Raw genomic sequence first — 13439 nt, 5'->3', positions numbered from 1 at the left:
TTGGGTTTATTTTCACTTTTCATTAACAAGTAAGTAGAAAAACATTTTAACATTTAATTTTTTTCCTCAGACCCCTCAACCCAAGGCTTAAGAAACATCATGGAAGAGTGGACAGAGAGAACTTTAGAACCCACGGATGGGGAAAGAGAGCTGTGAAATGCTATCCTCTGGACATGACCTTGCTATTGCACACACAAACTCATAGCACCTGTGGTTACCTGCATAAAACCTGCATAGGATCAAGTCAGTTAAAAGTCCAACAGTGACTGGGGGACCACTAGGACCCACTCCTGGCTGAGGAACTACTGACAGGTAATGATGACTATTGTGGGAGAGAGAGCAACTATCAGCAGGTTGCTCATGCCCCACTGGTTGACACCACACCCATGCACATTTATATGGGCAGCAGTAATTGGAATTAGTGGGTTATAAAAAAGAATGAGTGCTTTTGTTAAGAATTTTGGTTCACTTATTTTCCTGCTTGGGATTTGCTGTGGAGGAAGGGTGTACGCACAATGATAATACAATGATAATAGTCATGACAGTAATGGCAGGAGGGTGTTTTCCTTGATTTTTTTTTTTACAGCCAGCTGGTATCACTGCAGAACTTACTGTGTGGGAGCCTGTCCTTTACTTCTCTCAAACTCTAACTTTGTCAACATGGGTCTGAGAATGTTTCACATTACCTACATCTTATCTTAAGGGACAGGCTAGTTAAGATGTGAAGAAGATGTGTGTAGAGGAGAATCAGAAGTCTCTCTCCTCAAGAATTGCCTGCAAAGTGGCTAACATCCCATCACACTTCAGCCCAACTCAGCTGTATCATGTAAAAGAGGTCACAAGGCCAGGCATTCTATTCTGGTGTGAGACCCAGACAGCATCCTGTGACAGTGAAGGAGGCTCTGCATTGCACTGCGGGGAGTTTGGAATTTTAGATGTTGCTTTCAGATAAGAGCCCCACTCTACTAGTTGATGTTTTGGTGCTATTTCTCATCCTAAAGATAGGATATTTTTCATTACATAAAACTGCTTTAGAAAGTTATCGGAACACAGGTACTCTTTTTTTTTTAATCTCATAAAGATACCTTTCACTTACACCTTTACTTCTGGTTCCACAGTGAAGCTGAGAACTCCCGCAGTTGTTCTGTTCTTATATCACAGTGGAGAAAAAAGAAAAATCACATTATTCTAAGGTTGGCCACTTGCTGAATTTCTGAAGCTTGAGTCGAGGGGACAGATATTAAAGGAACTTGAAATTCATATAAGTGAAGGGTTGTGTTTGGGTTTGGAGCTATGTCTGGGATTTCATTTGTCTCCAGTTTATGACAGAGAGACTGTGTTCTGAGAGAGTAAAGCAATTGACACAGAAAGGAAGAATAAGAGTCAGCTTCTCTTATGACTACATGCTTGCACTTGTATGAGGTATATTTCTAAAGGTTATTGTTCATACTCATACTGCAAGGCTGATCATAGATGGCAGGCAGCACATTCTCAAGGCTGAATGGAGAACTCTACCAGGTCTGTCCCATGTGCTCAAAATGCACCTCCCACTGGTCTATACTACTTTTGCTCTTAAAAATTTTTGTGGTGCTAGGCATCAGACTCAGTGACTCTGTCTGCTTTCTATTGCTGTGATTAAACACTGACCTAATGCAGCTTGAGGAGGCAAGAGTCACTGTCCATTGACAGAAGCCAAGGTATAAACTCAAGGCAGAAACTGGGATGCAAGAACTGAAACAGAGACCATGGAAGAATGCTGTTTACTGACTTTTCTTTCACTCATGACTTGTTCAGCCATATTTCTTTTTTTTTATATTTTATTTTCCAGTTTAAATTTAGATAAGAAACAAGGTTGCTTCACAAGTCAGTTCCAAGTTCCTCTCCCTTTCCCTCCCCTCCTCCTGTGCCCTCCCCCCAACCCCCCCCGTTATTCCCTCATTCCCCCAGGGAGGGTGAGGCCCTCCATGGGGGTGTCCATAGTCTGTCATTTCATATAGGGCAGGGCCTAGACCCTTCCCCAAGAGTTCAGGGTGAGAGTGCACCTCACATTGTTCTATGGGAGTCCAAAGTCCGTGTGTATACTTGGGATGGGTACTGATCTGCTGCCCAAGGCTCAATAGATTACCTAGGCCTCCTCACTGACACCCAGATTCAGGGAATCCAGCATGGGACAGATCAAGATCAGCCATATTTCTTAAGCAACTCAGAACCACCTACCCAGGAATGGCGCTGCACCCCAGTGCCACACTCTGGGCTGGGATCTTCCCACATCCAATCAAGAATATGTTCTACAGACTTGCTTAGAGGCAATTTTATGGAGGCATTTTATCAATGAGATTGTTATCAACTGAGATTCCCTTTTCTCAGATAACTCCAGTTTATGTCAAAATGACAAAATACCAGCCAGGATACTCAGAAAAATCATACATTTTAGGTAAGTGAGTGACTTCAATATTTCTTTTGTTTTCTTCTTTCTACCAGAAGACAACTTCAACCATATGTTAATCTGTTTTTGTATGCCTTTTAAACCTTTTATTCTTTTAATAAGAATAGCCTAGCATGGATTATCTGCAGGTGTAATTCATATGGTGGCATAATAAGATGGTTTAATAGTAATGCCATTCATGAAGAGTGTATTGAATGGAGATGCACAGAGTCAGCTCCTAATGTTTCTTCTTAATGGATGAATTCATTGCAACTGAGATTCTAGGGGATTTTCTTTTTAATAAATAGGACTTAGATAGCCTGTTCATTATTCTAGCTGAGTGACAGGGAACACAGGTGTAGTGCATAGAAACAGCTGGTGAAAAGATAGCCAGAGGCCCCACAGTGAGCAGAGGCACATGCTTAAAGCATGGGAATAGCCAGCTGTGCCGTGTATCTTCCACATCCCTAGAAATATTACAGAAAGCATGTAGAGTCACACTGAGCACGATGCACAAGCAGTCAGGTTTTTATGGGTAGCAGCACAAAGCTCAGGGTCCTGGGTTAGCAGACTAGCCCAGAACAGATATAACTTCCACATAAGCCACAGCTGGATGGCCACTTTCAGTATGAAGTGTTGCTGTGATTTGAATGTGTTCTAAGAAAGTTCATGGACTGGAAACTTAATCCTCAGATTCATTTGTTGATGATACTTGGAGAAAGTGCTTTAGGGAGATAACTAGGGTTGGATAAGGTCATGAGACTGCCATGGGACCAATGATTTTTATAAGAGGAGAGGCAAGCTAAGAGGCTGCCTGGGACTAGTCATGTGATGACCTTGTCACACGAAGACACAATGAAAAGGCCCACCGCTGAAGCTGGCACCTTCACCTTAGACTTGCCGGCCACTTAAATGGCGATAAATAAGCATATTTTTAAAATGAATTGATTAATGGGGGACTGGAATGGGAGGATTACGTCAGGAGGGAGAGGGGAGAAGGACAAGAGGGAGGAAATATAAAATTAAGGACCATTTGAAGGGGTAGTATGGAAACTTAATACAACAGAACCTACATAAAATATGAAGGTAACCTAATTGAAATAGCCAAATAACTGGGAGACAGAGCCCCAACTGCCATCTCTTGTCACAAAATGAAGCTTTCAGTACCAGGATTGGGTTATATCCAGTTGGATTATTGGCCAAAGGGTCCCATGGGAATTCCCAAACAACATAACTGTTGCCAAGATATAGGTTGATTTTCAAAAACTGATAGCAAGGCCCCATTGCTGAAGACTCATTGGACATGGAGAATTAGAGCTATTGCCTACATAGAGCTTTCACTCCTACATTATAGTATCCTTGGTACAGGAAGGTACTTTGCACACTACCAATGGAGAAACATAAATGTCAAACCAGCCACAAACCCTTTGATCTTCAATGGTGTCCTGCCTGTAAGACATACTACAGCAATTGTGGCACAAACTTGTGGGAGTAACCAACTAATATCTGATTTGACTTTAGACCCATTCCATGAGATGGAACCCACACCTGACATTGCTTTGGTGACCAAGAACATGAGACTAGATAACCCATGGACCTCGGGTAAAACAAAGTCCTACTGAAAAACAAGCAACAACAAACAGAAGAAGTAGCAATAACATGAATAACATGACTCCTAACTACATTCTGCTATACTCATAGATGATGGCCTCCTTGTTCAGTCATCAGTAGAGAAGCTTTCTCCTGCAGCAGATGGGAACAAATATAGAGAACCACAGCTAGACTTTAAGCAGAGAGTGAGAAACCTTGGAACATTAAGCCCTAAATGGGATGTCTGCATCAAATCCCTCTCCTTGGGGCACAGGGAACCCTGTGGAAGAAGAAGCAAAAAGCTTGTAAGAGTAGAAGGGGATGGAGAATACCAAGAAAACAAGTCCCTCTAAAGCAACATGATCACAGCTCATATGCACTCAGAGACTGAGGCAACATGTACATGGCCTACATGGATATGCACCAGATAGGGTCCTATAGCTGAAAGGAGTAGTAGACACATGACCCTAACTCTAACTCAAATACTATCCCCAACTGATAACTATTTGCAAATTAAAATGTAGCATTCTTCTAGGAAGTCTCATTGGTGAAACTATATTCTTATATATTCTTAAGGATAGACGGCATGTACAGAACTAGATGACCAATAGCAAATGAATTCAATGGCAAATTATTTGGAGGTTCCTTATCTTATTATGTGTCAGGACTTGCTCTTCCTTTCTATCTTTTTTTTTTCTTTTTTAAAAATAAATTTTGTCTATTTTTATTTTGTTTATATATTTTCTCTTAGAAATCATGTACTCCTTCAGCCCACCTTCAGGAATTCAACTCTAACAGGTTTATCATCATCAGTTACCAAATGCCTTTTAAAAGGTCCCCTCCATCACAGACCATGCTCTTGTTCTTTTGCTCTTCTGTCTCTCTCTCTTTATCCTACTTCAAGAAAGCCTTTACCCACCTTCCCTACCCCCCTGCAATAAATCTCTCGCATGAGATCCATTGCACGGTGTGATCTCTGCAGCATTCCTTGGCCCCAAACAGCCATGGTATTACCACAATTTAATCCTAACAGTTACCTCTTATTAACCCTACTTACTAATTAGTAGAATATTTTATATGTATGACAAGAACTAACTTAAAAAATAGTTAAGTTTGACAAGGAAACATAATTTGAAAGCACAGCTCTGCTTTCCTTATATTCACAGACAGGTCCTTCAGAATTATGACTGTGTTTTCTTAAAAGTTGGTTATATTTCTTGTTCTCTTTTCTATCCATTTTATGACCCACTCTCTTTTGGAGCCTGAGCTCCTTCCTCTGTATCCCAAAAGGCTATGGATAGTTTTCATGAGCACTTTCCTACTGATCCCAGTAGCTCTGTGACAAACCTGCCATTGGCACATCTACCTTGTGTTGTTGTTAGATTCCCTTTGTGTCATCTACACTATTGATTGTAATTGACTTCAAGCAAGGACACATATCATTCATCATGAAAACTCCTGTGGTATACATGCCTAATTTAAGATAAGTATTTAATGAGTATCTTAAAAATGAATGAGTACAGGTGATAAACCTTATTTATGGGATGGGATGTTCTTTGTCAAATAGAAAACAATACCTGTTAAAACTATAAATGTCAGACTTTTGGGTGTTACGCTGTTTGCAGCTTTGGGCAAACTAGATCTGTTCATACTTATCTTCTTATCATTACCACAGTCTGACTTCTGGTTCTGTCTGGCTCTCTGCTGCTATTGCCTGAGCTGGAGAGGGCTGGTCATGTCCTGCCATTACTCTTCCCTCTCTTCTACTACACAAGGAAGGGACTTGTCTACTTACTATATCCCTTATTCTTATTGCCAATTGCAAACATTAGCACACTAGGAGAGATGTTACCTCTCATATAGAAGTGTTTGCAAACCTCCATAGCATACTAGGTATCCCTTCTTGGTGTAGTCCTGGGATATACACTTTGGGTTGTCACTCACCATCCATCACTCATAGAAAACTGATTTATTGAGTCATGACCTGTGCTCAAATCTACAGCACTGAAGCCAGGATAATTAACAGACCCCATTAATAGCAATTTAATTTTATCCATTATTTTTCTTACTGTTAGTTTCTTGAATCAAATGTGGAATCAGAAAAATTCACTGATGTGTTTGAATATTTTCCATCAGATGTAAATTGAAACCCCCAACAGGAACATTCCCTCTTTCGTGTAGACCATACCCTGTTGTAGTGTCTGGACCACGTCAGTGGTCATTGGTGGTTTAGAAGCAACTTGAAATGATTCTCATTTCAATGCTGTGGGAGCAAGCTCCATCTCCTGTTCTCTCTTTGTGCAGGTAAGCTGCCATGAATGAGTGTGCAGTGTATGAGTGTACAAACAGTGTGTGAGTGTGAAAACATACCCACTAGTGGAGTCCAGAAATCCAGTGACACCAGAGAGTTGGGGCCAGTTGAGCTCATCGGTCAGGGCTGATGGCAAGTTAAAGAAGGATTTCTAAAGGAAAGAAATAATAAAGTAGTAATTAGCAAATGGTCAGTTGTTTTGTGCTGATGCTGAGAACAACCACAGCGTAAGCCTGGTTTTCTCTGTCTGTCTTCCCAAGCCTTTGGTATTTAAAGAAGATGGCTCAGCTTTGATCGTCACCTGAGAGTTCACAAGAGCAGAATCACTGGCTTCCATCATTATTGTTATACAAGAGGAATACACAGAGTCTCACACATTGGAGAGGGATGTGTTGAGACAGGCAAACTCCAATTCTGAAGTATTCTGAGATCTGCATCTTTCAGTTGACAATATTAATCAATTGACTGCTTAAAAAATGATTGCCCTGAGAAATAATACTGAAAGTCAAGCAAGAAGTCCCTTAGTTAACAAGGTGGGGCCTCTGACGCTGGAAGTCTGAAGCACTTCTGAGAATCAGACTGTGGTTTCTTTCCCCATAAATATGCGGCTATATCCACTATGACCAACGGTGGTAACTGCAAACAAAATGTTCTGCCTTTTCCATCAGAGGGTTAAATAAGACAAAACTCCACTTTAAAAATTATAAAGAAACCACTCAGCAAATTCCTCTAGGGTCAGCACATTTTGAAATCAAAATATGTGCTCAAGGTTGCATCTCATTCTCAAAAGTTGTTCTTGGCTTATCATCTGCTCCTGTTTGAGTTGGTCAATCACACGAGAGTGTAAGGTCAAGCTCTGACCACCCAGAGTGAGGCACAGGGCCTCTCTGCATTAGGAAGAAAAGCATGGAAGGCCTGATGCTGGGTGCATTTGTCTGCTTGATTTGGCATGGCCACACACCCTTCAGCAAAAATGAAACTTTTCCCTTGCAAAAATTCTTTGGATTTTGTAGTCATTTTTTGGTACCTAAGATCTGTTCTAACACTATCATCTCTGAAGATTTGCATACCTGCTGTGGTGTGACTATGGTGTGTAACCTCTGAAATTCCTATTAGAATTTAATTCCCTGTGTGAGGCATTCAGAGAACAAACATAACTGGACATTTGAGGAGACAATTAGGGTTAGATAAGGTCACTAGGGTAGAAATCCATGATTTAATGCTATCAGCTTTATAAGTAGAGGCACACATACATATGCTCAGTCACCATGTGACGTTTCATTGCCAGCATGGGGACATTACTACATGTAACCCCCAGACCTTGAATCTGCAGAATCAGAAGCTAAAGCAAACTTCTTTAGAGTTTACCTAGTCTGTAGTATATTATTTTTAGCAATAGAAAACTGACCTCTTAGCAACAGAAAAACGTCCCCTTTGTGACTATTGCAAAATGTTTAGAGCCTGTGGCCTGGATCGTTGTTCCATTAATGTTCATTTCAATCACAGTTCTAAGGCTGGTATGAACTTGTGGAAGAAAACCGTGCTCAGCTATGACTGCTTATTGCTCCTTTTAAAAATGTCTCCTAGCACAAACCCTTCTAGGGTCCTAATTTCTCAAAGGGGCTTACCTAAACAGATGTGTTGGGAAGCCCTCTGTTATGTCGAATGATTTGTCAAAATTAGCTACATAGCTAACAGGTGTTCAAGTATAGCCATGATCCTCCTGTCTTGCTTTGCATCTTTCCCCCATCCTGACTTTTACCTCAAGGTTGTTGCTAGCTTAGGGGGCTGGAAGAGGGAGGTCATGGCCAGGAAGGATGGCTTCCTGAGGTACACCTGCACTGACTGGGAGTTACCTCCTTCAGAGGAACAGAAATGTGCTCTTTGAAAAGAGGCTCTTAGAATATCTCAGAGGAGCATGAATCCATGACTGACACTTTGTCACCCTTGGTGCTTCCCACTCACATTTTGTAAACTCCTCTCCTACCAGGACTCTGCTACTTCACACTGTGGCTTCTATCGTGTCTGCCTCTGTGGGGGCAAGCCTTCCTCTGTCTGGTTTGCTTCCCCCTTATATCTTTTTGCTTACAATGCATGTTTGCTGTAGGATTTGAGAATATTCAATTCTGCTAGAGGAGACAAGGAAAGCAAACAGAGTGGGTAAAACTCATAAGCCACATTAAGGAGATGTATGAGTAAGCAAATGACTTGCGAGATGTAGGCAGAGTTTATGAGCTGGTTCCCTGTAAGATGTGTTAAAAGTTAAGAGAAGGATTCATTCCTCCCCCGCCCTCCCCTCACCCTTTTCTCTGTCCATAAAAGGGAGAGTCTGACTTGGAAATCAAGATGGAACCAGATTTTGTGGTCTGATGAGGCGGCTCTTTCTTCTACAGAAAGGAATGGGACAAGAACTCTTCTAACATGGGGAGACCTGCCTAGTACTCTGTCTTACATTAACAGTGGAGGAAAGGGGCATTCTGAAAAAAGTAGCAAGGGAAGGGCTTCACTCTGGGAATCAAATTGATGTCCAGCTCTACAAAGGCAACACACTCTATGATTTCAATACAGCACCTCGAGACAAGGCTTCCATACTCTCTATGCAGCCACTGGTCTGTCAAGTGATGGGGAAGACAACATGTTGAGGGCAGTGTGGGAAAGGTGAGGAAATGGCAGGTAATAGTGTCTTTGGAGTTGTGATCTTCAAGCCCCCAGCATTCTTTCAACTCATTTCTCTGGAGAACTGGGTCTCATTTCCTTGGGTCATTCCTGAAATCCTTGCAAGCATCCAGGAAACCCAAGCTGCTCTACTACCATTTCTGTTAATTAGCATTTAAGCTGTTGTGGACAGCAGCCAATGCTGAGCTGCAGCTGGGGCCCTAGTGAGTTTGCATTTCCATGGCTGGCCTTGAAAGACTTGGGCAGACCAGATGCATACATTTAACCCCAGTGATTTGGATAACTTCAGAATAGCACAGAGCTGTGTTTCCCTCGTTGAATGTTTTAGATTTCACTCGTGGTATTTTGGCAAAGCCTGACATTTCTGGAAGAAGCTTGTCAGGGAAGATAGAGTTCTAGCACTTCCTTAGGTTCAGTGTTGTCTGACTCTAGGGGGCTTTGGGAAAAAAATCTGAAAACAGTAAGGAATGGGGTAGCCAGTTGGGAGACCAACACAGCACAGAGCATGCGCTTAGGTTGGGCCACCCCTTTCTAAGAGGATTGTTCCAGGCTTCAAGGAATGTAGTTGATTGTCAGATAACAGAAATGACTTAAGTAGTCCCACAGCAGGGTCCACAGATCCCCACTCCCACCTTCCTTAGTAAACTTGGTAAATAAAAATGAAAAGCAGCAGCCATTAATAACACATGTGCGGAAATCCTTAACAAAAGGAGAGCATTTAGATCATAACAAACACTAAAAACCACGTTCATGCAACATTATACCAAAGGCATTTCCAGCAAGAGAAACGCAAATGGAGATTTCCCTCATCAACTCCTGTTTATTCCTCTTATGCATTCATGTCCTCAAAAGTCTCCTAAATGTATCTTAAATGCACAAACGTGGAAAGACTATATTTACCAAGAAAAATTTCCAGTTAAAAGAATTTGTGTTGTCAGGCTGACTAGTACATTGCTTTGAATTTTCCTCTGGATTTTCCAATGACATGACTGAATTTTGTGTCATAATTGACATATGTATACTACTTTTTGCAGCAGTTTCATTTAAGGTTGTTCTCGCTATGTGTTTTAATATATTGAGAAAATCACTGCTTTTATTTTTAATAGCCTTGAGGAAAACATAATAATTTGGACTCATGACTAGTTTTTAGAGAGTAATTTATACTTGTTCTTTGATAATCTCATAAATGTATACAATGTTTCCTCATAGTCTCCAACCCAGTCACCCCTGATTTATGAGTTTGAAGTTATCATGTTAGCAATCTGGTATTGGCTTCCTTTGAAACTCTGTTAAGTGAGAAAAAGAACAATGACATCAACCACATATCATCTGGGTCAGTCAGTCTTCCAACAACAAAGGAAGTTCTATGGTAGCATTAGTTTGTCCTTTCTATCCTACAATAGTGTAGACAATTTTCACAGAGTAGTTTCTTTCCTAACATACACAACTTGCTTAGAAGTGAACTGATTGTTTTCAGACAGTACAAATGTCATATGAAGGTATATGTGGGTAACCATTATCATAAAACAATATGAAAAATACCAGTTAAATAAACCGTTTATACTCAATGACCAGGAATTGAACTGTTGAAGACTACAATGAGGAATTCTTGGTTTATAAAGAAAGAAGTAGTTGTTGAGTTTGTTCCTCAAGGCTGAAGAATCAGAAACAAAAAGTCTGTGGGATGCAGATGTCCCAGCTCCACTGGCCTGCAGTTCCTTCACCATACTGCAGGTGGTGCATGTGAGCTTCTTATCTTTCTAAAGGCCTTTCAGTTCCTGAGTATCACCTTGTTGCCAGTTGACTGTTAAGTCCTCCATCCATGTCATTACCCGCATGTCTTTTCTTACTCAAACATCAAATTATCCAATTTAAAGAGCTCTCTTGACCTTCTTGCACATTTCCCTGCCATGGTCCCATTCCTTTAGGCTTTGCTACATGAATGAAGTCTGTAACTAGATGGTACCCATTGGTGAACATGCTAGAATTCACTGTTTTCTAGGTAATGTTTGTATTTTTCAGGCAGAATAAGTAACTAACATGGAATTCCTCTTACATGCCAGGCATGGAGACAGAAAACATGCACAAGCTGTTTAGCTTAATAACAGAACACCTTTTTTCCTCCTTCCTTTTTTGCCATCTTCTAGAACTCAGTGGGATCTGTTGGTGCATAGCTGTAACCCAGGCACAATGATGGTGAGTTTAAGTAAAAATGAAAAGACAGAGAACTTTGCGAACACAAAGTGTCCAGTGCTCAATATTCCCTTCTGAAAAGGAGCCTAGACATCACCCTCAACCATACAGCAGTAAATTGATGTCCAGCCACTAGCCCAGAGAGAAGTGTGGGAAGGGTCCCTTTCTACCTTGGTTCCTACGGCTGCTAGTGTGGTCCTTGGAGGATTTCTGTATCCCTTTTTGCAGAAAAATCCCTTATACCATGTGGTCTAAGTCAGGCAAGGGCTCAATTGAACAAGACTCAGAGGCAGTTTGGATGCTATACCCAGTCAACAGAGCTGACAAGTAATATGGTTGGATTTGAACCTAGCTTGATGGAAGTAGGGAGAGAAAGGCTTGTAGCAGAGGTAATCTTCACTATGCTCAGTCTTATCACCCATGCAAATAAAGTCCAAGCTTTAAAATCTTATGAAATCAAAATGAGCTGAATTGGAGTGCTAATGGTTGAAAATAGTCTTAGTCGCCTTGGTTGGTCTGTCAGTCTCCAAACTTCCAGAATAAAGTTTACAGATTCTTAGCTCATCTTTCATCTCTATTTCTTTTGTTTAAATGGAGGCTACTTCTAATATATGAAGAGTGCTGAATGAGCATTGTGGGGTGGCTCCAAACAGATGCAAATAGACCCCACCTCCAGAAGTTCAGGATCTGCTCTGGCTTCCAATGAGGACAGGGAGCACTGTGAACAACAAACATCATTGTGGAGATCTGTGATGGGCACATGAAGTTCTGGGAGAATAGAAAGCAAATAAATATATCATCTGATTCCTTCCCCTGTGATATCAGGCTAGATTGTGTACCTCTGCTCTTATAAAATAACAGTTTGATGTTTAACTCTGTGAGTTTGCTTTGTAAGCTTTATATTTCAGGATGCATGAGATTGAAGGAAGATCCCTATGGAGTTAGGATTCAACACACACACACACACACACACACATACACACACACTGAGAGGGAGAGAGGGAGGAAGAGAGAGAGAGACATCAACTATCACACCAGAGTTACTACTTTATGGAATCCATTGTATAAGAGATGTCAATGAGTTATTCCTGCATTTTAAGTCATTCCTTCACCTCTCTGTGCCACAACTTTATTACTAATAAAACTACATTTAGCCCATTCATACAACAAAGATGTCTGTTCCACTATGTTCATAGCAGCTTTATTTGTAATAGCCAGAACCTGGAAGCAACCTAGATGTCCCTCACCTGAAGAGTGGATAGAGAAAATGTGGTACATCTACACAATGGAGTACTATTCAGCAGAAAAAAATAATGGAATCATGAGATTCGCAGGCAAATGGATGACACTAGAAGAAACCATCCTGAGTGAGGTAACCCAGTCACAAAAAGAGAAACATGGCATGTACTCTCTCATATATGGATTTTAGACATAGATCTGGGGAGTGCCAGCCTACAATCCTATGGCCAGAGAGTCTGGGAAACAGAAACTTTATTTAGTGGCTGATCGAAGAAGAAGCAGACTCCCTTGGTTAAATACTGAGCTGAACTCAAGAAAGCCAGTAACATAGAGGGAGGACTGATGATCAAAGGGATTAAGATTGGGCTGGTCTAACCCCCAGAAACAGCTGACCAGACAAAGGTTAACTCTTGGATCCCAGGCATTAGCCTGGGAAGCCAGCATGGGACTGATCAAGACCCCCTGAATCTGGGTGTCAGTGAAGAGGCCTAGGGATTCTACTGAGCCTTGGGCAGCAGATCAGTACCCATCCCAAGTATACACATGGACTTTGGACTCCAATAGAACAATGTGAGGTGCACTCTCACCCTGAACTCTTGGGAAAGGGTCTAGGCCCTGCCCTATATGAAATGACACACTATGGACACCCCCATGGAGGGCCTCACCCTCCCTGGAGAAATGAGGGGATAACGGGGGGGGGGGGAGGGCACGGGAGGAAGGGAGGGAATGGGAGAGGGACCTGGAACTGACTTGTGAAGCAACCTTGATTCTTATCTAAATTTAAACTGGAAAATAAAATTAAAAAATAAAAATAAAAAAAATCTCAAAAAAAACTACATTTAATAATAGCACCTACTGATTGATTGAAACGTTTAGGAAAGAAATCAATGCACATGAAGTTTGCTTTGCAAATGTTTGGTGAAAATTAAGATAGTTCAGGACCCTCTGGCAGCCCACAGGAAGTGTGCTATTGTGAATGCTAAGATCTAAGTGGCCTCCTCAATA

At 41.3% G+C, this 13439-nt stretch overlaps 1 protein-coding gene across 3 annotated transcripts in view; it reads right to left on the bottom strand.

The window, feature by feature from the left end:
- The window catches only part of Aoah (acyloxyacyl hydrolase), a 212165-nt gene that overhangs the window by 79293 nt on the left and 119433 nt on the right, over positions 1-13439 (bottom strand). For all 3 annotated transcript variants that reach the window (XR_005880783.1, XR_005880784.1, XM_040755639.1), the window contains exon 12: positions 6386-6477. Coding sequence is in view for 1 of the 3 variants with exons in the window: in XM_040755639.1 (XP_040611573.1) it covers positions 6386-6477 (92 nt within the window). In the remaining 2 variants the exon portion in view is untranslated. The remainder of the gene's footprint in view (positions 1-6385; positions 6478-13439) is intronic.

This window comes from Mesocricetus auratus, unplaced genomic scaffold (genome assembly GCF_017639785.1).
Source record: "Mesocricetus auratus isolate SY011 unplaced genomic scaffold, BCM_Maur_2.0 Super-Scaffold_100013, whole genome shotgun sequence".
In the NCBI taxonomy this organism is placed as follows: Eukaryota; Metazoa; Chordata; class Mammalia; order Rodentia; family Cricetidae; genus Mesocricetus; species Mesocricetus auratus.
The sequence above is the reverse complement of the archived record's forward strand: the minus strand, read 5'-3'. Positions and strand labels throughout refer to the sequence as shown.